General features: G+C 47.7%; 1 protein-coding gene across 2 annotated transcripts in view; it reads right to left on the bottom strand.

Moving 5' to 3' along the window:
• LOC139532758 (E3 ubiquitin-protein ligase HECW2-like) overlaps positions 1-25356 on the bottom strand; it is a 68639-nt gene that overhangs the window by 17659 nt on the left and 25624 nt on the right. For both annotated transcript variants that reach the window (XM_071330764.1, XM_071330765.1), the window contains exons 11-23: positions 23722-23823; positions 21971-22121; positions 13825-13928; positions 13493-13617; positions 12456-12641; positions 12002-12157; positions 11680-11788; positions 11486-11582; positions 11033-11116; positions 5691-5800; positions 5421-5541; positions 2396-2509; positions 2056-2208 (exon numbers count right to left, since the gene is read on the bottom strand). In XM_071330764.1, the coding sequence (XP_071186865.1) occupies positions 2056-2208; positions 2396-2509; positions 5421-5541; positions 5691-5800; positions 11033-11116; positions 11486-11582; positions 11680-11788; positions 12002-12157; positions 12456-12641; positions 13493-13617; positions 13825-13928; positions 21971-22121; positions 23722-23823 (1612 nt within the window). The remainder of the gene's footprint in view (positions 1-2055; positions 2209-2395; positions 2510-5420; positions 5542-5690; positions 5801-11032; positions 11117-11485; positions 11583-11679; positions 11789-12001; positions 12158-12455; positions 12642-13492; positions 13618-13824; positions 13929-21970; positions 22122-23721; positions 23824-25356) is intronic.

Genomic DNA, 25356 nt, shown 5'->3' with positions numbered 1-25356 from the left:
CAGATGTTATTACCCAGGTCCTAGTATAGACAACAGATGTTATTACCCAGGTCCTAGTATAGACAACAGATGTTATTACCCAGGTCCTAGTATAGACAACAGATGTTATTACCCAGGTCCTTGTATAGACAACAGATGTTATTACCCAGGTCCTAGTATAGACAACAGATGTTATTACCCAGGTCCTAGTATAGACAACAGATGTTATTACCCAGGTCCTAGTATAGACAACAGATGTTATTACCCAGGTCCTAGTATAGACAACAGATGTTATTACCCAGGTCCTAGTATAGACAACATATGTTATTACCCAGGTCCTAGTATAGACAACAGATGTTATTACCCAGGTCCTAGTATAGACAACAGATGTTATTACCCAGGTCCTAGTATAGACAACAGATGTTATTACCCAGGTCCTAGTATAGACAACAGATGTTATTACCCAGGACCTAGTATACACAACAGATGTTATTACCCAGGTCCTAGTATAGACAACAGATGTTATTACCCAGGTCCTAGTATACACAACAGATGTTATTACCCAGGTCCTAGTATACACAACAGATGTTATTACCCAGGTCCTAGTATAGACAACAGATGTTATTACCCAGGTCCTAGTATAGACAACAGATGTTATTACCCAGGTCCTAGTATAGACAACAGATGTTATTACCCAGGTCCTAGTATACACAACAGATGTTATTACCCAGGTCCTAGTATACACAACAGATGTTATTACCCAGGTCCTAGTATAGACAACAGATGTTATTACCCAGGTCCTAGTATAGACAACAGATGTTATTACCCAGGTCCTAGTATACACAACAGATGTTATTACCCAGGTCCTAGTATACACAACAGATGTTATTACCCAGGTCCTAGTATAGACAACAGATGTTATTACCCAGGTCCTAGTATAGACAACAGATGTTATTACCCAGGTCCTAGTATAGACAACAGATGTTATTACCCAGGTCCTAGTATACACAACAGATGTTATTACCCGGGTCCTAGTATACACAACAGATGTTATTACCCGGGTCCTAGTATAGACAACAGATGTTATTACCCGGGTCCTAGTATAGACAACAGATGTTATTACCCGGGTCCTAGTATAGACAACAGATGTTATTACCCGGGTCCTAGTATAGACAACAGATGTTATTACCCGGGTCCTAGTATAGACAACAGATGTTATTACCCGGGTCCTAGTATAGACAACAGATGTTATTACCCGGGTCCTAGTATAGACAACAGATGTTATTACCCGGGTCCTAGTATAGACAACAGATGTTATTACCCAGGTCCTAGTATAGACAACAGATGTTATTACCCAGGTCCTAGTATAGACAACAGATGTTATTACCCAGGTCCTAGTATAGACAACAGATGTTATTACCCAGGTCCTAGTATACACAACAGATGTTATTACCCAGGTCCTAGTATAGACAACAGATGTTATTACCCAGGTCCTAGTATACACAACAGATGTTATTACCCAGGTCCTAGTATAGACAACAGATGATATTACCCAGGTCCTAGTATAGACAACAGATGTTATTACCCAGGTCCTAGTATAGACAACAGATGTTATTACCCAGGTCCTAGTATACACAACAGATGTTATTACCCAGGTCCTAGTATAGACAACAGATGTTATTACCCAGGTCCTAGTATACACAACAGATGTTATTACCCAGGTCCTAGTATACACAACAGATGTTATTACCCAGGTCCTAGTATAGACAACAGATGTTTTGGCTCGTCCCTTCAGTGCATTTCCATTCATCTTAACACCAGGGTTGGGCTCCATTCAAATTGAAGTCACTCAATTCAGGAAATTAATTAGTTAAAATTCAAAAATGGAAAAACTTTTGAAACAAAAAGTTTCTTGAAAGGAATAGAAAATAGATTCAAATTCAATTATTGAATAGGAATTTCAGTTTGCTTCCAGAATTGACTGAGTTCAATTTGAATTGACCCCAACCCTGCTGATCAGCCAACAGACCACAGACCCCTCCGACCCCAAACCCTCCCAGTCTTCAGTCCACTCACCACTCGTGATGGTTGTCTACGAAGGCAGACATGGGGCTGATCTGAACGGTGTAGGTGTCGTTGGCGGAGTACTCAAACAGGCCGTAGTACGGGTTGAACAGCTCTCTAGACACCAGGAAGAAAAACTCTCTGGACGGGCCGCTGTAGTCCAACCTGCAACACATACAGGAAGACACATTATCACACAGGAACGGCGTAGATAGAAATATAACGTCATAGAGCAGACAAAGTGCATTTCTAACTGAAATATTCCTCAAATGTTTCATTCTATTGAACCCAGGATCATTTCCCCCCCACCAGCTTCTGGAAGAGTAGAGGACAGGCAGTCTGTCTGACTCACCCCTCCTCTCCCAGGAAGCTGACATAGAGCTTGCTCCTCTGCAGGTCTTTACGGGAGTAACACATGACCTGGTTGAAGGCATCCTCCAGGAGATGGTCCCTACGGATGATCAACCTGGGGGTTGGGGGAGGAAGAGACACACACAGGGGGGAACTGGTAAGGGCAGGAGGGCGTGGGTGGAGGGTATGTGGGTGGACCACAGAACTAGAATCAGATTCTATTTCTTTGGCTGTAACACCAAAGCATTTAGCTAGATCAATAACGTATTCATTCTTTCATATTACAGTATTCACACATGAAAATACAAGCACCCTCCCCACTACATACTTTAACTTCCCTGGGCCCTGGCCGTAGCCCCACTACATACTTTAACTTCCCTGGGCCCTGGCCGTAGCCCCACTCCATACTTTAACTTCCCTGGGCCCTGGCCGTAGCCCCACTCCATACTTTAACTTCCCTGGGCCCTGGCCGTAGCCCCGCTACATACTTTAACTTCCCTGGGCCCTGGCCGTAGCCCCGCTCCATACTTTAACTTCCCTGGGCCCTGGCCGTAGCCCCGCTACATACTTTAACTTCCCTGGGCCCTGGCCGTAGCCCCACTCCATACTTTAACTTCCCTGGGCCCTGGCCGTAGCCCCACTCCATACTTTAACTTCCCTGGGCCCTGGCCGTAGCCCCACTACATACTTTAACTTCCCTGGGCCCTGGCCGTAGCCCCACTACATACTTTAACTTCCCTGGGCCCTGGCCGTAGCCCCACTACATACTTTAACTTCCCTGGGCCCTGGCCGTAGCCCCACTACATACTTTAACTTCCCTGGGCCCTGGCCGTAGCCCCACCACATACTTTAACTTCCCTGGGCCCTGGCCGTAGCCCCACTCCATACTTTAACTTCCCTGGGCCCTGGCCGTAGCCCCACTCCATACTCTAACTTCCCTGGGCCCTGGCCGTAGCCCCACTCCATACTTTAACTTCCCTGGGCCCTGGCCGTAGCCCCACTCCATACTTTAACTTCCCTGGACCCTGGCCGTAGCCCCACTCCATACTTTAACTTCCCTGGACCCTGGCCGTAGCCCCACTCCATACTTTAACTTCCCTGGGCCCTGGCCATAGCCCCACTCCATACTTTCACTTCCCTGGGCCCTGGCCCCACTACATACTTTAACTTCCCTGGGCCCTGGCCGTAGCCCCACTCCATACTTTAACTTCCCTGGGCCCTGGCCCCACTACATACTTTAACTTCCCTGGGCCCTGGCCGTAGCCCCACTACATACTTTAACTTCCCTGGGCCCTGGCCGTAGCCCCACTCCATACTTTAACTTCCCTGTGCCCTGGCCCCACTACATACTTTAACTTCCCTGGGCCCTGGCCCCACTACATACTTTAACTTCCCTGGGCCCTGGCCCCACTACATACTTTAACTTCCCTGGGCCCTGGCCCCACTCCACACTTTAACTTCCCTGGCCGTAGCCCCACTCCATACTTTAACTTCCCTGGGCCCTGGCCCCACTACATACTTTATCTTCCCTGGGCCCTGGCCCCACTACATACTTTAACTTCCCTGGGCCCTGGCCCCACTACATACTTTAACTTCCCTGGGCCCCGGCCCCACTACATACTTTAACTTCCCTGGGCCCTGAACGTAGCCCCACTACATACTTTAACTTCCCTGGCCGTAGCCCCACTCCATACTTTAACTTCCCTGGGCCCTGGCCGTAGCCCCACTCCATACTTTAACTTCCCTGGGCCCTGGCCGTAGCCCCACTCCATACTTTAACTTCCCTGGGCCCTGGCCGTAGCCCCACTCCACACTTTAACTTCCCTGGGCCCTGGCCGTAGCCCCACTCCATACTTTAACTTCCCTGGGCCCTGGCCGTAGCCCCACTCCATACTTTAACTTCCCTGGACCCTGGCCGTAGCCCCACTCCATACTTTAACTTCCCTGGACCCTGGCCGTAGCCCCACTCCATACTTTAACTTCCCTGGGCCCTGGCCCCACTCCATACTTTAACTTCCCTGGGCCGTAGCCCCACTCCATACTTTAACTTCCCTGGACCCTGGCCGTAGCCCCACTCCATACTTTAACTTCCCTGGGCCCTGGCCCCACTACATACTTTAACTTCCCTGGGCCGTAGCCCCACTCCATACTTTAACTTCCCTGGGCCCTGGCCGTAACCCCACTACATACTTTAACTTCCCTGGGCCCTGGCCGTAGCCCCACTCCATACTTTAACTTCCCTGGGCCCTGGCCGTAGCCCCACTACATACTTTAACTTCCCTGGGCCCTGGCCCCACTACATACTTTAACTTCCCTGGGCCCTGGCCGTAGCCCCACTCCATACTTTAACTTCCCTGGGCCCTGGCCGTAGCCCCACTCCATACTTTAACTTCCCTGGGCCCTGGCCCCACTACATACTTTAACTTCCCTGGGCCCTGGCCGTAGCCCCACTACATACTTTAACTTCCCTGGACCCTGGCCGTAGCCCCACTCCATACTTTAACTTCCCTGGGCCCTGGCCCCACTACATACTTTAACTTCCCTGGGCCCTGGCCCCACTACATACTTTAACTTCCCTGGGCCCTGGCCCCACTACATACTTTAACTTCCCTGGGCCCTGGCCCCACTACATACTTTAACTTCCCTGGGCCCTGGCCCCACTACATACTTTAACTTCCCTGGGCCCTGGCCCCACTACATACTTTAACTTCCCTGGGCCCTGGCCCCACTACATACTTTAACTTCCCTGGGCCCTGGCCCCACTACATACTTTAACTTCCCTGGGCCCTGGCCGTAACCCCACTCCATACTTTAACTTCCCTGGGCCCTGGCCCCACTACATACTTTAACTTCCCTGGGCCCTGGCCCCACTACATACTTTAACTTCCCTGGGCCCTGGCCCCACTACATACTTTAACTTCCCTGGGCCCTGGCCGTAGCCCCACTACATACTTTAACTTCCCTGGGCCCTGGCCGTTGCCCCACTACATACTTTAACTTCCCTGGGCCCTGGCCCCACTACATACTTTAACTTCCCTGGGCCCTGGCCGTAGCCCTTGGTCTCCAGTTTGCGGTAGAAGTTTCGCAGTTTGGCTTCGAAGTCTCGCTTGTAGGGGGCAGGGGCACGGGCATTAGCTCGCTGTGTTCCTGTGGGAATAAAATTTGACAGAACGAGGGATGAGTGTGTGCTCCCTACAAACACAGAGAGAGAGAGAGCAGAGAGAGAGAGAGAGAAAACAAGAGGGAGAAATAGCGAAAGACAGAATGGTAACAGAGGTATAGAGAAGCCTTCTCACCAGGTGAGTTCTGTGGGGAGGACACGGGGGAGCTTCGTGGGGACTGGCAGTAGCTGGGGTGCAGTAAGGCGTGAGGCGGAACATATGACATCACTTCCTCCTCAAACAGGCTGCCAGAGAGAACCAAGAGAGAGGAGACAATGTCACTACAAGGACGCAAAGTAACAAAACTGGGTTTGAACTAAAGCCTAGGAGATAACACAAGTCTTCAGGTCTCAAGCACAAAGCTTCTCATACACTGATAGTCCTGAGAGGCAGGTACAGATGTAGGATCCTCATTTCATCACCCTGTTGCAGGAGAACTTTCCTGCAGTGCAGAAAATTTTAAACGTGTAGTGTATTTGAGGCTTCTGAAGTTTGTAATTTCCACTTAGAAATGTCACATTCCCCTAGACACATTTTGTAGTATCCTTAAATGCTTCTTAGAATTACGACTCATGAGACTTACGTACGGTTTAGTATTTAATTGTAACTTAGATTTTACATTATCTTATGCACCTGGCTTAAAACTACCTGAACCTTTCTTAATCATAGTTAAATAGGCAGACCTAGGAAATAGCTACGGATAGCGGGAAGCAAACCCCCGTCTTGAGTCAATACTGCCATCTATTGGTAAACATAATATACCAGGTTACTACATTCCCCCCCTTTAAAGCTAATAACCCAATTTAATTCCTTTCTGAGCTATGCTATATTCTTATTTACATGTTTTCAAAAATGATCTCCTTTAGGATCTGAAAAAGTCTGGCGGACGTCTCTCTCTAATAGAGCGTCTCAGAGGTGGTGTAGCTGGTGCCACCAGATCTTCACCCCTTGATGGTGAAACAAAGTCCTTTTGTGGAGACTTCACAGGAGGAGGTCGTCCCAGACTGGTGGTCTCAGGAAGTTGAGTTTTGTTGGTCTCAGGTGGTTTGTCCAACTGCAACTCTGGGGAACGTTCCAATGTCCTGTCCTGCTCGTTTAAGAATTGATCCAGATCTCCGGATGGAACTGGAATTCGAGCTCGGATCTGATCCACGTGTCTCCTTAGTCTTTGTCCACTTCCGATGATCACAGTATAAGATACTGGTCCTGAGTAATCCTCAATGGTAGCTGGAATCCATTTAGGACCAAACCCATAGTTTCTTGTATAGACATCATCTCCAGTTGAGAAACTTCTGAGTTTGGCTCGGGTATCATGATTCCATTTTTGATTCCATTGCTTTTGTTGTATTTTCATTTTCAGGTCTGGTCTGATGAGATCCAAGGTTGACCTTAACCTCCTTGACATCAACATTTCTGCAGGTGACAACCCAGTCGTAGCTTGAGGAGTAATCCTGTAGCTAAACAAGAATCTTGACACCTTTGTTTCAATGCTGGGCCCTTGCATCTTCCTCATCCCCTCCTTCAAGGTCTGAACCGCACGTTCTGCTAATCCGTTTGAAGATGGGTGAAAAGGGGCCGACGTTACATGCTGAATTCCATTTTGTTTCATGAAACTTGTGAATTCAGTGCTTGTAAAACAAGTAGCATTGTCACTAACCAACATTTGAGGCAATCCCATAACACTGAAGCTTTGTCTCAACTTCTCAATCGTAGCGTACGATGTTGACGTGTTCATGGGGTAAACATCCATCCACTTTGAATGAGAATCAATCAGCACCAGGAACATTTTTCCTAGGAAAGGTCCAGCGTAGTCCACATGTAGTCGTGTCCATGGTTTTTCTGGCCATTCCCATGGATGTAATAGCGCGGTGGGTGGTGACTTCCTGTTACTCTGACAATCTTCACACCGGCTAACCTCATTTTCCACATCGTGGTCCATCTTTGGCCACCAGACATATGACCTCGCTAGGCCTTTCATTCTCGACATACCTGGATGCGACTGATGCAACAACTTCAGTAGCAACCCCCGCCCTTGTGGTGGGATAACTACTCTTGAACCCCACAGAACACATCCATCTCGAACACTCAATGCCAAGCGGCGAGTGTAGTAAGGCATGATCTGAGGCTCTGTCACTGTAGGCCATCCTTTCAGGATAAATTCATGCACTTGTGATAACGTCACATCCTTTGAAGTCCATTGCCTGATTTGTGCTGTGTTCACTGGTGCATCATCCAACACGTCGATCATCAAAACCTGGTCATTTTCTTCTTCCTGACTGATGATTTCTGGAACAGGCAGCCTACTCAGAGCATCAGCATTCCCATGGTATCTACCTGGTTTGTAAATGATTCTGTACTCGTAGGCCCTGAGCCACACATTCCAACGTTGAACTCTTGGAGAGACCATTTGTGGTACTGGCTTTTGTTCATGGAACAGCGAGATCAGAGGTTTATGATCCGTCACAATAGTGAATGTTCTCCCGTACAAGTACTTGTGGAATCTCTGTATTCCGAATATGACAGCCAGTCCTTCCTTGTCCAGCTGAGAGTACTTTTTCTCCGCTGGCGACAACGTTCTTGACATGAACCCGATAGGTTTCTCGGCACCATTCTCCATCCGGTGGGATAGCACCGCCCCCACACCATACGCTGAGGCATCACACGATAAGATAAGATCTCTGTCTGCTGAGTAGTGGACTAGCACTTCAGCTGATTGCAGTAACACCTTTGACTTTGCAAAAGCTTCTTCCTGTCTTTCTGACCATTTCCAGGCCACATCCTTCCTTAACAGTTGATGTAGAGGAGCTAAGAGGGTAGAGAGGTTCGGGAGGAAGCGATTATAATAATTCAGTAAGCCTAGATAGGCTTTCAGCTCTGTAACGTTTGTCGGAGCTGGAGCTTCCACAACAGCCCTCACTTTAGCTTTGACAGTGTGTACCCCCTTGGCATCCACCTTGTGACCCAGGTACTGCACTTCATCAGCTAACAGTGTACACTTGCTCCTCTTCAGCCGGAGACCGGCGTCCTCCATCCTCCTCAAAACTTCACCTAAGTTTCTGAGATGTTCCTCCTTCGTGACTCCCGTGACAAGAATGTCGTCGAGGTAAACTGCTACCTTGGGTATCCCCTGCAGAATTCCCTCCATAGTTCTTTGGAAGATAGCTGGTGCAGAAGACACCCCGAAAGGTAAGCGTTTATAGGTAAACATCCCTCTGTGGGTGTTTATGGTCAGGTACTTCTGTGAAGCTTTATCCATTAGCACTTGCTGATATGCGTGACTCATGTCCAGTTTTGTAAACTGTTGCCCTCCGGTTAACGTTGAAAACAAATCCTCCACTTTGGGTATTGGGTACTGCTCCAGAGAAGAAACTCTATTTACAGTCAGCTTATAGTCACCGCATAATCTGATTGAACCATCTGGTTTTAGTATGGGAACAACTGGTGCTGCCCACTCAGAAAACTTGACAGGTACAATTATATCCTCTGCTAAGAGTCTGTCAATTTCCACATCCACTTTAGGCTTCATGGCATATGGAACTGATCTTGGCCTATAGAATCTGGGAGTAGCATCAGCAGCAACATGAATGGTAGCTTGGACCCCTTTTAATGTCCCTAGCTCTTCTTTGAAAACACACTCATGCTTTGAAAGCACCTGCTGTAGTGTCAATGTCTCTGTGGTGACATGTTTGATTTCATCCCAGTTCAATTTTATTTCCTCCAACCACCCTCTTCCTAGTAAGCTGGGGCCAGTACCTTCCACTACTAAGAGAGGCAGATTTTTCTTTTGTCCATGATATTCCACTTGAACATCAGCAACTCCAATCACAGTGATCTTCTCCCCTGTGTACGTTTTTAGTTTAATGGGGGTGTCTCTCAGTTTAGGCACTTCAACGGTTTTCCACTTCCTATAGAATTGGGACCTGTTCATCAGAGTGACACTACATCCGGTGTCTAGTTCAAACGGTACCTTCAATCCATTTATTCCCATTTCCACAATGAAAGGCTCCACCTTCTTCATATTCACCCCCTGTACACTGTACATTGAGAATGCTTGCTCTGCGTCTGCGCACTCTCTTTCACTTTCTCTCACTTGATTAGAGCGGTAGCTAGAGCGTCTGGAGGTATTCGGTTTTCTGTCCGTCCTCTTTTCTGCAGCCCGTGGCTTTTTTTTATTGTGGCACGCCCTCGCAATGTGGCCTATTATCCCACAGGCATAACACTTTCCGTGTTTGAATTTACAGTCAAACGCTGCGTGTTTGCCTTTGCAACGATAACAGTCTCTATTGGCTGCTGCACCACGGCTTTCTGTTCTTTGAAATTCTACGCGCTCAGCGTTGCTCTCCTTTACTGTATGGCACGCAGTTGCGCCCCTTGTCTGCAAATCCAGTCCATTTCTATTTGCGGACTCCATGGCCTGGGCCAGTTTGAGTGCATTCTCAAACGTGAGATTAGGCTCTGATAACAATCGTATTTGTATCCTGTCATCATTAATCCCACACACCAGCCGATCGCGTAGCATTTGCGATAATGTATTCCCATAGTTACAGTCCAATGCTAGTTTTCTCAACTCAGCCACATATTCCCCCACTGATTCGATAGGTTTTCTCATGCGTGAATCAAACTTGAATCTTTGTACTATTTCACTGGGTTTGGGGTTGAAGTGATTTTTTAATAGCTCGACTAAATCTATGAATGACTTTTCTCCTGGTTTATCTGGGCTCAACAGGTTTCTCATTAAGCTGTACGTCTGTGCACCGACAACGCTTATGAGTATGGATTTCTGTTTAGCGGCCTCAGTTATTTCATTAGCAGCAAAGAAATGTTCCATTATTTCACAGTACTCCTCCCATTCCTGATTTTTAGGATCAAATGGTGGTAGCGAGCCTATTGTTGCCAAAGCCATCTTTTCCGATTGTTTCTCCCCTCACACAGTCAATAATTTGTCCTACCCGTATCCAGGGAATCAAGCCTTCAGAATCTTCCACCGTTCACTTGAGTCTCACCTCCCGCGTCGCACGCCAAACACTCCGTTAACTTCGTGGCAAAAAAAATCCAACGCAGTTCTCCATAGTTATCCTCATCGCCAAATATGTAGTATCCTTAAATGCTTCTTAGAATTACGACTCATGAGACTTACGTACGGTTTAGTATTTAATTGTAACTTAGATTTTACATTATCTTATGCACCTGGCTTAAAACTACCTGAAGCTTTCTTAATCATAGTTAAATAGGCAGACCTAGGAAATAGCTACGGATAGCGGGAAGCAAACCCCCGTCTTGAGTCAATACTGCCATCTATTGGTAAACATAATATACCAGGTTACTACACATTTCCATGAATTATTATCCACATCTCCTGTTGCTGCAGGATTCTTTTCCTTCTATAGCAAACTGGCTGAAATGAAGGTCGTACAGGTATGAGGCAGGTACAGGTATGAGGCAGGTATGAGGCAGGTACAGGTATGACAGCAGCTCACCTGAGGAGGATGACCAGGTCTGCATCACCAGACAGCCTGGCCAGACCAGAGGCCCCTTCATTACGGATCAACTGCACCTTCTCCCTGTGGTGGAGAACACACAACAGAATGAGCCTCCACCACTCTCTGGAGGTATAGTGAGGTGACAACCGTAGTGAATTTAGTAGTGAGGGTTTGAGGGACTGTTCTCAGTGAAGTGAGGAGGGGGAGGAAGGAGGGAGGGGGAGGAAGGAGGTAGGGGGAGGAGGGATGGAGGGGGTAGGGGGAGGTGGGAGGGAGGAGGTAGGGGGAGGGAGGAGGAAGGAGGTAGGAGGGAGGGAGGGAGGAAGGAGGTAGGGGGAGGAGGGAGGGAGGAGGTAGGGGTAGGAGGGAGGTAGGGGGAGGGAGGAGGTAGGGGGACGAGGGAGGTAGGGGGAGGTGGGAGGAGGTAGGGTGGAGGAAGAGGCTGCTGACCTGAGCCAGTGGTTCCTGATAAACTCTGTCTGTCTCTCCTGCAGGATCTCAAAGATGTTGGGTTGTCGTAGAAACGCCACTATCTTGTCATTGTAAGCTGAAGAGAAGGAGTCAAGTACAGAATGAGCTATGTGTGTGTGTGTTCATGTGTGTGTGTGTGTGTGTGTTGTTTGTGTGTGTGTGTGTCCACTCACCCACTGGCACTACGTCTTGGTACTGGGTGCGGCTGCCCGTGGTGAAGGTGCTGGATGGGCGGGGCATTACAGGGGGTCCTCCTCCAGAGTGACGAGGATGCTCACCCACCTGGAGCACAGAGAGCTGGTTGACTTGACTGACGAGTGTGTGTGTGTGTGTGGCTCACCATGTCTTGTGTGTGTGTGTCTCACCATGATGTGTGTGTGTCTCACCATGACGTGTGTGTGTGTGTCTCACCATGATGTGTGTGTGTCTCACCATGATGTGTGTGTGTGTGTGTATGTGTGTGTGTGTGTGTGTGTGTGTGTGTGTGTGTCTCACCATGTGTTGTGGGCTGACCTCGCCAGCGCTGTGGCTGCGTTGTCTGGTCAGGTGCTGGCGGTGGGCCAGGAGGCTGCTGGGACGCGTGCTGCTCTGGAGAGGGAGCCGAGGGTCGATGAACGTAGTGGCCCGGCAGTTGTGGTCCACAAAGAAAGGCTGTAGAGAGAGACAGAATGAGACGTGGAGAGGTTAGGGTCATTGGTAAACAGAGAGAGAGAGACAGAGAGAGGGACAGAGAGAGAGACAGAGAGAGGGACAGAGCGCGAGAGAGAAGAGTAGAGAGAGAGACAGAGACAGAGAGACAGAGAGAGGGACAGAGCGAGAGAGAGAAGAGTAGAGAGAGTTAGAGATGGAGGAGGAGATAAGAAGAAAAGAGCTCCCTCTATACCTCTGTGTGTGTGTGTGTGTGTGTGTGTGTGTGTGTGTGTGTGTGTGTGTGTGTGTGTGTGTGTACCTTGCCAGTGTGGTCGTGCTTCAGCTCCCAGCCACGGGGCAGCTCCAGCTGTTTGTTGGAGAACATGTTGAGGAAAACCACCAGGTCTCTGTTGTGCTGGTAGCGCTCATAGTGATGCGTGTCCCGACGCACCTTACTGATCATGTGTTTCAGGCAGGTGTTACCTGTAAACATGCGGTAGGCACTCTGGGGAGAGAACAAGAGAAGAGGAGAGGAGGGTGGGAGAGGAGAGGAGAGGGAGAGGAAGGTGGGAGAGGAGAGGAGAGGAGAGAAGAGGAGAGGAGGGTGGGAGAGGAGGGTGGGAGAGGAGAGGAGAGGAGGGTGGGGGAGAGCAGAGGAGGGTGGGAGAGGAGAGGAGAGAAGAGGAGAGGAGGGGGGGAGAGGAGAGAAGCGAAGGGGGGGAGGGTGGGAGAGGAGAGAAGGGAGGAGGGGGAGAGAAGAGGATAGGAGGGTGGGAGAGAAGAGGAGAGAAGAGAAGGGGGAGGAGGGTGGAGAGGAGAGAAGAGGGGAGGAGAGGGGAAGAGGTGGGAGAGAAGAGGAGAGGAGTGGAGAGGGAGAGGAGGGTGGGATAGGAGAGGAGGGTAGGAGAGGAGGGTGGGATAGAAGAGGAGGGTGGGATAGGAGAGGAGGGTAGGAGAGGAGAGGAGGGTGGGATAGGAGAGGAGGGTAGGAGAGGAGGGTGGAATAGGAGAGGAGAGGAGTGGACGGGGAGGAGAAGGGAGGGAGGAGGGTGGGAGAGTTGAGAAGAGTAGAGTAGAGGTGATGGGAGGATAGGAGGGTAGTATTGTAAAGTGATGAACGACTGATGTGACAGTGTAAATATAGCTACAGTTCTGTAATAGTAGAAATATAGGTCATATAAATTAACTGATCAAGCAGTAAGGGGATCTAGGTGTGTGTGTGTGTGTGTGTGTGTGTGTGTGTGTGTGTGTGTGTGTGTGTGTGTGTGTGTGTGTGTGTGTGTGTGTGTGTGTGTGTGTGTGTGTGTGTGTGTGTGTGTGTGTGTGTGTGTGTGTGTGTGTGTGTGTGTAACATACAGGGTTGGAATGCAGCACGGTGAAGAAGTCTGGGCTGGTCAGGAACTTGGCGCTGGGAGACTGGAGGAGCAGACTGAGACGAGAACGAGAGCTATCTGGAGCCACCACACCATCACGACGATACTCTGACAAGACAGACAGACAGACAGACAGACAGACACACAACAAGTTAATAACCAAACAAATTCATTTGAAAAGCTTTAACAAGAGCCGGGTTTAGTTTTAGTCGAAACCAGCCTAAACCAGCAGAATACTGGCTAGTGAAAGTCTAGAGGCCTATTGTCAAGCTTTAGTTGACTACAGCGACCAGAATGCACTGCAAGCCTGGGTACCTGGGATAGTGTGGTGGTCAGTGTCGTCGGTGGGCACCTCGGGCGGAGCTGTCAGCTCCTCTGCTGTTCTCTCATTGGTCATCGTCCTGCGTATACTCTGATACCTGAACACAGAAGCAATGCCACTAAACTGTAACACAAACTCTATAGAGAGAGAAGTGTGTGTGTGTGTGTGTGTGTGTGTTCTGCATATGTGTGTGTGTGTTCTGCATGTGTGTGTGTGTGTGTGTGTGTGTGTGTGTGTGTGTGTGTGTGTGTGTGTGTGTGTTCTGCATGTGAGTGTGTGTGTGTTCTGCATGTGTGTGTGTGTGTGAGTGTGTGTTCTGCATGTGTGTGTGTGGTGTGTGTGTGTTCTGCGTGTGTGTGTGTGTGTGTGTGTGTGTGTGTGTGTGTGTGTGTGTGTGTGTGTGTGTGTGTGTGTGTGTGTGTGTGTGTGTGTGTGTGTGTGTGTGTGTGTGTGTGTGTGTGTGTTTGAGTTTGAGTTTGAGTTTGAGTTTATTTTTACAGGGACAGTGCACATTAATCAACGTTTCAGTAAAAGTGCCGGTTTTAGCCAGCCGGCTAATTTTCAACCGCAGTCCCTGGGCAGGTTATTAAAAACAATTACAATATAGACAATAGCAACATAGAACAAGCAAGACATAGCAACATAGGACAAGCAAGACATAGCATACAGACAGAGCAACATAGGACAAGCAAGACGTAGCATACAGACAGAGCAACATAGAACAAAAAGCAGCAAGACAAAATTCATAAAAGCAACAAAGTGTTTCCACACCTTACAAGTTACAGACAACAGACATGGAAAGCGGCAACACACAGCTAGGGACCATGTTCACAAATCTGATTGACCTTTAGCCATGTCTTCAAGCATTTTGTGAAAGTGTGATATGTGGTGCAGTTATGTGTGTCTGATGGCAGTGTATTCCAGACATGGGAAGCTCTCACAGAGAATGCAGATTTACTAAAGGTGCTTTTCCTTAGGGGAACTATACAGTCACCTCTCATGGCAGACCTTGTGGATCTGCTGCCATATGTCTTAGTTTTCTGTTAACAAAAATATTGAGTGGAGGGGGAGCCAGGCCATTTAGGATCTTGAATACAAGACATGCGTCAGTGTATTGCACAAGATTTTCCCTACTCAGGAGCTCATGCTTTCTGAGGAATATTACAGAGATGATGGCTATTGGGCTTCCTATCAAGCACTTTGAGAGCCTGTTTGTAGACAGACTGAATAGGTTTTAATGTTGTACAGCAAGCTTGGGCCCAACTAGTCAAGCAGTATGTTAAGTGGGGGAGTATCATAGATTTGAAGTACAGTTTTGCTACCTCTGTAGTCAAACAATTTCGTATAAATCGGAAATTAGCTAGGTTGAATTTGGTTATTTGAATTACCTTTTTCACATGCTTTTTAAAAGAGAGGTTGGAATCAAGTATGATGCCAAGGTACTTAAAATCGGATACCACCTGGAGCTTCTCCCCTGACACCTAGACATCTGGCTCAGTAGCATCTGTTGCCCTCTTTGTGAAGAACATGCAAACAGTTTTTTTCACATTGAGATGCAAACACGAGTCACTGAGCCACTTTGTAACCTGGACCATTACAGTAGTGAGTTCTTGTGCAGCTTGTTGTTTGCTCTTTGCATGCACATATATCACTGTATCATCTGCATACATTTGAACTTCAGACCCAGTACAGACAGAAGGCAGATCATTAATGTACAGGCTGAACAGGAGGGGCCCCAGTATTGACCCTTGGGGCACGCCCACATCATAGCTAAGAGTGGGCGACAGCTCATTGCTCACTCTGACACACTGAGTTCTGCCTTCAAGGTATGATTTCATCCATCTCAAGGCATCAGGGGAAAAGTTGAACTTGGACAATTTTGTGATGAGAATCTCATGGTTAACAGTATCAAAAGCCTTCCTTAGGTCCAGAAACACAGCCCCAACAGCACCCCCTTTGTCCATCTTGGACTTCACATTTTCCAGAAGAAAGCAGTTGGCCGTTTCTGTGGAGTGTTTCGCTCTGAAGCCAAACTGCATGGAGTGTAATGTGAAGGGGCTGTTGTTGAGGTGGGCAATCAGTTGTTCTGCTACACACTTTTCAACAACCTTTGACACCACAGGTAGTATACTAATGGGCCTGTAGTTACTCACGTCAGCAGGGTCGCCTGATTTAAAGATGGCCGTTATTATGGCCGACTTCCATACCCTTGGAAACACACCGAGACCAATAGATGTGTTGGTGACCTTAGTAATGGGGCCAATGAGTGACTCTTTATAGTTTTTAAGAAAGGTAGAGTCCATCCCAAACACATCTTTGGCTTTAGAGTTCTTTAGTGAGCTAATCACCTTGTTCACCTTTGACTCAGAAACCTCCCTTATGATGAAGACAGGTTGAGTGTCATTCACTAGCACTGAGCCCAAGAAACCAGTGGAGGGGTTCTGTGTCAGTACCCTGACAGAGTCAATAAAGTAGGAATTGAAGGCTATTGCTATTTCGACTGCATCCTGTGTTAGATTGTTATTCACCATGATTTCTAGTCTTTTTGCAGTGTTACTATGGTCTTTCCCTGTTAACTTTTTTAGATTCTCCCATATCAATTTAGAATTTCCCTTTGCTTCACCAATTATGTTAATAAAAAAGTTTGCCTTGGCCTGTCTGATTTCTTTCATCACCTTATTTCTCAACATGGTAAACCTACGTCTGTCATGCTCTAATTTAGATTTTAGGGCTATTTTTAGAGCATAATCTCGTTCTTTCATCAATTTCCAGATTTCTCCATTTAGCCAAGGAAGAGTGCTCTTTTGGCCAGGTTTGGATTTGATTTTCTTTAGAAAGCCATTTATTGTAGTCTGGATTGTGGATAGAAAAACCTGACTATCAGCTTCCACGTCTGTATAGGACAAGAGATCATTCCAGTTTATTCCCTTAATTGCTTTTTCAAAATAGTTTAATTCACTCTTAGGTATTCTGAGTTGATCCGACTTTCTAACAGTAGAGAGGTTAAACCTGCTCTTAGACAGCTTTCTGGCTATAAGTGTCAGATTATGATCAGACAGCCCAGTAACCATATTGAATGATTTAGTCACTCTCTCTGGTTTATTACTGAACACCAAATCAATCTGTGTTTTAGAGCAACAAGTCACCCTGGTTGGCCCTTTAACTAGCTGTGTAAGGTCAAAGGTATTAGTGATCCGTTTGAGGGTTTTCCTACAACACTTGTCTTCATAATTAATGTTAAAATCTCCCATTAAGATGACCTCTTTCCCAAAATCACATTCCCTAAGCATGTTATTAAACTGATCAAAAAACACACTTTTGGTGGAAGGTGGCCTATACATTCCAATGAGGGTAAAAGACATTTGGGGAGACAGTGTAACGTTCAGGTCAATACATTCTAGTTCATTATCACATGACTACTCAATTTGTTTACATCGGATATGTTCTTTAATGTAAATCATCACACCCCCTCCTCTTCCTTCAATCCTGTCTCCCCTGAAAACATTGTAGCCAGGGACAATCAAAGCAGCATATGGAGAGTTTTTATCAAATCAAATCAAATCAAATTTTATTAGTCACATACACATGGTTAGCAGATGTTAATGCGAGTGTAGCGAAATGCTTGTGCTTCTAGTTCCGACAATGCAGTAATAACCAACAGTAATCTAACCTAACAATTCCACAACTACTACCTTACACACACACACAAGTGTAAAGGGATAAAGAATATGTACATAAAGATATATGAATGAGTGGTGGTACAGAACGGCATGGCAGATGCAGTAGATGGTATAGAGTGCGGTATATACATATGAGATGAGTACTGTAGGGTATGTAAACATAAAGTGGCATAGTTTAAAGTGGCTAGTGGTACATGTATTACATAAAGATGGCAAGATGCAGTAGATGATATAGAGTACAGTATATACATATGAGATGGGTAATGTAGGGTATGTAAACATTGTATTAAGTGGCATTGTTTAAAGTGGCTAGTGGTACATTTTTACATAATTTCCATCAATTCCCATTTTTAAAGTGGCTGGAGTTGAGTCAGTATGTTGGCAGCGGCCGCTAAATGTTAGTGGTGGCTGTTTAACAGTCTGATGGCCTTGAGATAGAAGCTGTTTTTCAGTCTCTCGGTCCCTGCTTTGATGCACCTGTACTGACCTCGCCTTCTGGATGATAGCGGGGTGAACAGGCAGTGGCTTGGGTGGTTGTTGTCCTTGATGATCTTTATGGCCTTCCTGTGACATCGGGTGGTGTAGGTGTCCTGGAGGGCAGGTAGTTTGCCCCTGGTGATGCGTTCTGCAGACCTCACTACCCTCTGGAGAGCCTTACGGTTGTGGGCGGAGCAGTTGCCGTACCAGGCGGTGATACAGCCCGACAGGATGCTCTCGATTGTGCATCTGTAGAAGTTTGTGAGTGCTTTTGGTGACAAGCCGAATTTCTTCAGCCTCCTGAGGTTGAAGAGGCGCTGCTGCGCCTTCTTCACAACGCTGTCTGTGTGGGTGGACCAATTCAGTTTGTCCGTGATGTGTACACCGAGGAACTTAAAACTTTCCACCTTCTCCACTACTGACCCGTCGATGTGGATAGGGGGGTGCTCCCTCTGCTGTTTCCTGAAGTCCACAATCATCTCCTTTGTTTTGTTGACGTTGAGTGTGAGGTTATTTTCCTGACACCACACTCCGAGGGCCCTCACCTCCTCCCTGTAGGCCGTCTCGTCGTTGTTGGTAATCAAGCCTACCACTGTAGTGTCATCCGCAAACTTGATGATTGAGTTGGAGGCGTGCATGGCCACGCAGTCGTGGGTGAACAGGGAGTACAGGAGAGGGCTCAGAACGCACCCTTGTGGGGCCCCAGTGTTGAGGATCAGCGGGGTGGAGATGTTGTTACCTACCCTCACCACCTGGGGGCGGCCCGTCAGGATGTCCAGGACCCAGTTGCACAGGGCGGGGTCGAGACCCAGGGTCTCGAGCTTGATGACGAGTTTGGAGGGTACTATGGTGTTAAATGCTGAGCTGTAATCGATGAACAGCATTCTCACATGGGTATTCCTCTTGTCCAGATGGGTTAGGGCAGTGTGCAGTGTGGTTGCGATTGCGTCGTCTGTGGACCTATTGGGTCGGTAAGCAAATTGGAGTGGGTCTAGGGTGTCCGGTAGGGTGGAGGTGATATGGTCCTTGACTAGTCTCTCAAAGCACTTCATGATGACGGAAGTGAGTGCTACGGGGCGGTAGTCGTTTAGCTCAGTTACCTTAGCTTTCTTGGGAACAGGAACAATGGTGGCCCTCTTGAAGCATGTGGGAACAGCAGACTGGGATAAGGATTGATTGAATATGTCCGTAAACACACCAGCCAGCTGGTCTGCGCATGCTCTGAGGACGCGGCTGGGAATGCCGTCTGGGCCTGCAGCCTTGCGAGGGTTAACACGTTTAAATGTTTTACTCACCTCGGCTGCAGTGAAGGAGAGCCCGCAGGTTTTGGTAGGGGGCTGCAGTGTCAGTGGCACTGTATTGTCCTCAAAGCGGGCAAAAAAGTTGTTTAGCCTGTCTGGGAGCAAGACATCCTGGTCCGCGACGGGGCTGGTTTTCTTTTTGTAATCCGTGATTGACTGTAGACCCTGCCACATACCTCTTGTGTCTGAGCTGTTGAATTGCGACTCGATTTTGTCTCTGTACTGAGACTTAGCCTGTTTGATTGCCTTGCGGAGAGAATAGCTACACTGTTTGTATTCGGTCATGCTTCCGGTCACCTTGCCCTGGTTAAAAGCAGTGGTTCGCGCTTTCAGTTTCACGCGAATGCTGCCGTCAATCCACGGTTTCTGGTTTGGGAATGTTTTTATCGTTGCTGTGGGTACGACATCGTCAATGCACTTCCTAATGAACTCGCTCACCGAATCAGCATATTCGTCAATATTGTTGTTGGACGCGATGCGGAACATATTCCAATCCGCGTGATCGAAGCAGTCTTGAAGCGTGGATTCAGATTGGTCGGACCAGCGTTGAACAGACCTGAGCGCGGGAGCTTGTTGTTTGAGTTTCTGTTTGTAGGCTGGAATCAACAAAATGGAGTCGTGGTCAGCTTTTCCGAAAGGGGGGCGGGGGAGGGCCTTATAAGCGTCGCGGAAATTAGTATAACAATGGTCTAGTGTTTTTCCAGCCCTGGTAGCACAATCGATATGCTGATAGAATTTAGGGAGTTTTGTTTTTAGATTAGCCTTGTTAAAATCCCCAGCTACGATGAATGCAGCCTCAGGGTGTGTGGTTTCCAGTTTACAAAGAGTCAGATAAAGTTCGTTCAGGGCCATCGATGTGTCTGCTTGGGGGGGAATATATACGGCTGTGATTATGATTGAAGAGAATTCCCTTGGTAGATAATGCGGTCGACATTTGATTGTGAGGAGTTCTAGATCAGGTGAACAGAATGACTTGAGTTCCTGTGTGTTGTTATGATGATCACACCACTTCTCGTTAATCATAAGGCATACCCCCCCGCCCCTCTTCTTACCGGAAAGATGTTTGTTTCTGTCGGCGCGATGCATGAAGAAACCAGCTGGCTGCACCGACTCCGTTAGCGTCCCTTGAGTTAGCCATGTTTCCGTGAAGCAGAGCACGTTGCAATCCCTGATGTCTCTCTGGAATGCTACCCGTGCTCGGATTTCATCAACCTTATTGTCAAGAGACTGGACATTGGCGAGTAGTATGCTAGGGAGTGGAGCGCGATGTGCCCGTCTCCGAAGCCTGACCACGAGACCGCCTCGTTTTCCCCTTTTTCGGCGTCGCACAGGGTCGCCGGCTGGGATCAGATCCATTGTATTGGGTGGAAGGCAAAACACTGGATCCGTTTCGGGAAAGTCATATTCCTGGTAGGAACGATGATGAGTTGACGTTAATCGTATATTCAGTAGTTCCTCCCGACTGTATGTAATGAAACCTAAGATTACCTGGGGTACCGATGTAAGAAATAACACGTAAAAAAACAAAATACTGCATATTTTCCAAGGAACGCGAAGCGAGGCGGCCATCTCTTTTCGGCGCCGGAAGTGGAGCCATGTCTCTGAGAGGCAGAGAAAGTCAAGGTTGGAGTCTGTGAGTAGATGTTGGATTTGATCACTTTTTGGAATGACACTACGAATGTTCAAGTGCCCCCCTAGTAGTCCCTTGGGCTTAGCTCGTGGGTCCCAGATGACTCGAGAGTGATTGACACATTGAAAAAAGTTAAATTTTCTGTGTTTTCTGACGGCTGGGTTTAGGCCGTTTTGTTTCGTTTTGATTAGGGGCAGTTCGGTAGCGCAATTAACAATCCCTCCCGCCTGCACTGGATGCGGGGAACTAATTAAAATAGCTTGCGTACCAGAAGCAGAGTCAGGGATCGCATATAGCGACTCTGGTATGTTTGAAGAGTCAAAATCTATCCTGGAGCCGGGTGAGTCGAGAGAAACCATAGGACCATAGCACTCACCCACCTCCACAGCGGCGACGACCAGTGGACGAGGCCATCCACCGCTCTCCACTCCGGTGCGTATCGCTGGCTCGGTGATATTGGGCCCAGGATTGAGTTGTACATCCCCGGAGAGCAGGAGGGTAGTGAACAGGTAGTTTAACAGTTTCCGATAAATGTTGGACTTGTGTTTGTTACGCCTAAGCGGTTCAGTAGAATAAGGAGCGAGGTAGACTTGGCCATTATTCAGAACATTATGGTATGCTGTGTACTGTCCGCTCCCGTGGAACGGTGAACCAATGTGTTTGGTGTTGATATTCTCCGGTAGTAGACTGATTGTGTCATCCCAGCAAGGACGCACTGAGATTATCAGTAGAGCAGCTACATAACTGACAATCATGGCAGAGTACTGGAGATAAAACACATAATTGCGCTTTAACTCTTTGCATGAGTTACTTAGCTGGGATCGGCGTACACCTGATGGTTTAGATAAAATTACAGCATTCGAATGAGAAGCGGCACCTGCCGCACCACCCTGTCTTCCGTCCGCCATTTTCCTCACTGTGTGTCTCAATCAGCGTGTGTGTGTGTGTGTGTTCTGCATGTGTGTGTGTGTGAGTGTGTGTGTCTAGATACATGATCAGTGTGTGTGTGTGTGTGTCTAGATAAATGATAAGTGTGTGTGCTGGTTCTAACCTGCGGTTGAGCTGCTCCATCTGCTGTATGCTGTTGGACCTCTGGAGGAGCTGCGGTGCTGGAGGAGCGGTGGGTCTCTGCCAGGTGGTGGTGCGGTTCACATGGTCCACGTAGAACACACGACTGTGACTGTCTATACGGGCCTCCCAGTCTGAAACACACACACAGCTGTGTTAACACACGACTGTGACTGTCTATACGGGCCTCCCAGTCTGAAACACACACACAGCTGTGTTAACACACGACTGTGACTGTCTATACGGGCCTCCCAGTCTGAAACACACACACAGCTGTGTTAACACACGACTGTGACTGTCTATACGGGCCTCCCAGTCTGAAACACACACACAGCTGTGTTAACACACGACTGTGACTGTCTATACGGGCCTCCCAGTCTGAAACACACACACAGCTGTGTTAACACACGACTGTGACTGTCTATACGGACCTCCCAGTCTGAAACACACACACAGCTGTGTTAACACACGACTGTGACTGTCTATACGGGCCTCCCAGTCTGAAACACACACACAGCTGTGTTAACACACGACTGTGACTGTCTATACGGGCCTCCCAGTCTGAAACACACACACAGCTGTGTTAACACACGATTGTGACTGTCTATACGGGCCTCCCAGTCTGAAACACACACACAGCTGTGTTAACACACGACTGTGACTGTCTATACGGGCCTCCCAGTCTGAAACACACACACAGCTGTGTTAACACACACACACAGCTGTGTTAACACACACACACAGCTGTGTTAACACGCACACACACTCATAGAAGATTCAACTGTGACTGTCTAACAGGCCTCCCAGTCACCAAGGCAAATATATCATATACACTGAGTGGACAAACCATTAGGAACACCTGCTCTTTCCTTGACATAGACTGATCAGGTGAATCCAGGTTGAAGCTATGATCCCTTATTGATGTCACTTGTTAAATCCACTTCAATCAGTGTAGATGAAGGAGAGGAGACGGGTTACAGAAGGATGTTTAAGCCCTGAGACAGCTGAGACATGGACTGTCTATGTGTGCCATTCAGAGGGAGAATGGGCAAGACAAACGATTTAAGTGCCTTTGAACGGGGTATGGTAGTAGGTGCCAGGCGCATTGGTTGGAATGTGTCAAGAACTGCAAAGCTGCTGGGGTTTTCACGCTCAACAGTTTCCCGTGTGTATCAAGAATGGTCCACCACCCAAAGGACATCCAGCCAACTTGATACAACTCTTGGAAGCTTTGGAATCAACATGGGTCAGCATCCCTGTGGAACGCTTTCGACACCTTGTAGAGTCCCTGCCCCAACAAATTGAGGCTGTTCTGAGGGGAAAAGGGGCAACTCAAATATCATGAAGGTGTTCCTAATGTTTTGTACACTCAGTGACACAAACTGAAAAAGTCAACCACTAATTCTAATATTACTACTAATTGTATAAATTCTACCATGTCAGATGTCAGATTATGTGTCGGTCAACTGACATGATCAGGATCTCCATCTTTCTCTTCCTCCCTCAGAAACACACTCTACTCATCTTCCTCCCTCAGAAACACACTCTACTCATCTTCCTCCCTCAGAAACACACTCTACTCATCTTCCTCCCTCAGAAACACACTCTACTCATCTTCCTCCCTCAGAAACACACTCTACTCATCTTCCTCCCTCAGAAACACTCCCTACTCATCTTCCTCCCTCAGAAACACACTCTACTCATCTTCCTCCCTCAGAAACACACTGTACTCACTGGGAGGAAGGGGCTCATCTACTCTCTGGTAGCGACCAACGTCGTGACGGACAGAGGGCAGGGAGCGGACGCACTGGTGACCGTTGACTTGAGCTGTGGCCCCTGAAGAAGATGAGGAGAGAGGAAGACATTAAAACACACTGTGGCCCCTAAAGAAGATGAGGAGAGAGGAAGATCTTTAAACACACTGTGACCCCTGGATAAGATGAGGAGAGAGGAAGACATTAAAACACACTGTGGCCCCTAAAGAAGATGAGGAGAGAGGAAGATCTTTAAACACACTGTGGCACCTCAACAAGATGAGGAGAGAGGAAGACATTAAAACACAATGTGACCCCTGGACAATATGAGGAGAGAGGAAGACATTAAAACACAATGTGACCCCTGGACAATATGAGGAGAGAGGAAGACATTAAAACACAATGTGACCCCTGGACAAGATGAGGAGAGAGGAAGACATTAAAACACACTGTGGCCCCTGAACAGAATACAGATTAAACACACGAGCGCGCACGCACACTCAAACACACATTAAAACCTCACTGTGTCATGCAAACCAGAGGGAAAGACATAATCTGACAACAATCAAAGTTAACAAAACGTCAAGTGAATAATACAATTTTTTCCCCGTTTCTTAATCCTTTTGTTCTTTTGTTCATTTTCCAAAGATCCGTTTAGAGGATTTAAGGAGCTTTTCATGTTTCTTTCCTAGTCCTGAACCGGGTCAATCCCTCACAGTGGTACTGTACTGTATGACCATGGAGCAGAAACATCCCTCTGGACAAAACATCACAGAAGATAGTGTAGATGCACATCAACCTCTATGGAAGGACCATGAACACATGTCTTCTATGGAAGGACCATGAACACGTGTCCTCTATGGAAGGACCATGAACACGTGTCCTCTATGGAAGGACCATGAACACGTGTCCTCTATGGAAGGACCATGAACACGTGTCCTCTATGGAAGGACCATGAACACGTGTCCTCTATGGAAGGACCATGAACACGTGTCCTCTATGGAAGGACCATGAACACGTGTCCTCTATGGAAGGACCATGAACACGTGTCCTCTATGGAAGGACCATGAACACGTGTCCTCTATGGAAGGACCATGAACACGTGTCCTCTATGGAAGGACCATGAACACGTGTCCTCTATGGAAGGACCATGAACACGTGTCCTCTATGGAAGGACCATGAACACGTGTCCTCTATGGAAGGACCATGAACACATGTCCTCTATGGAAGGACCATGAACACGTGTCCTCTATGGAAGGACCATGAACACATGTCCTCTATGGAAGGACCATGAACACATCAACTTCTATGGAAGGACCATGAACACGTGTCCTCTATGGAAGGACCATGAACACGTGTCCTCTATGGAAGGACCATGAACACGTGTCCTCTATGGGAGGACCATGAACACGTGTCCTCTATGGAAGGACCATGAACACGTGTCCTCTATGGGAGGACCATGAACACGTGTCCTCTATGGAAGGACCATGAACACGTGTCCTCTATGGAAGGACCATGAACACGTGTCCTCTATGGAAGGACCATGAACACATGTCCTCTATGGAAGGACCATGAACACGTGTCCTCTATGGAAGGACCATGAACACGTGTCCTC

The sequence above is a fragment of the Salvelinus alpinus genome, chromosome 10 (assembly GCF_045679555.1).
Source record: "Salvelinus alpinus chromosome 10, SLU_Salpinus.1, whole genome shotgun sequence".
Taxonomy (NCBI): Eukaryota; Metazoa; Chordata; class Actinopteri; order Salmoniformes; family Salmonidae; genus Salvelinus; species Salvelinus alpinus.
The sequence above is the reverse complement of the archived record's forward strand: the minus strand, read 5'-3'. Positions and strand labels throughout refer to the sequence as shown.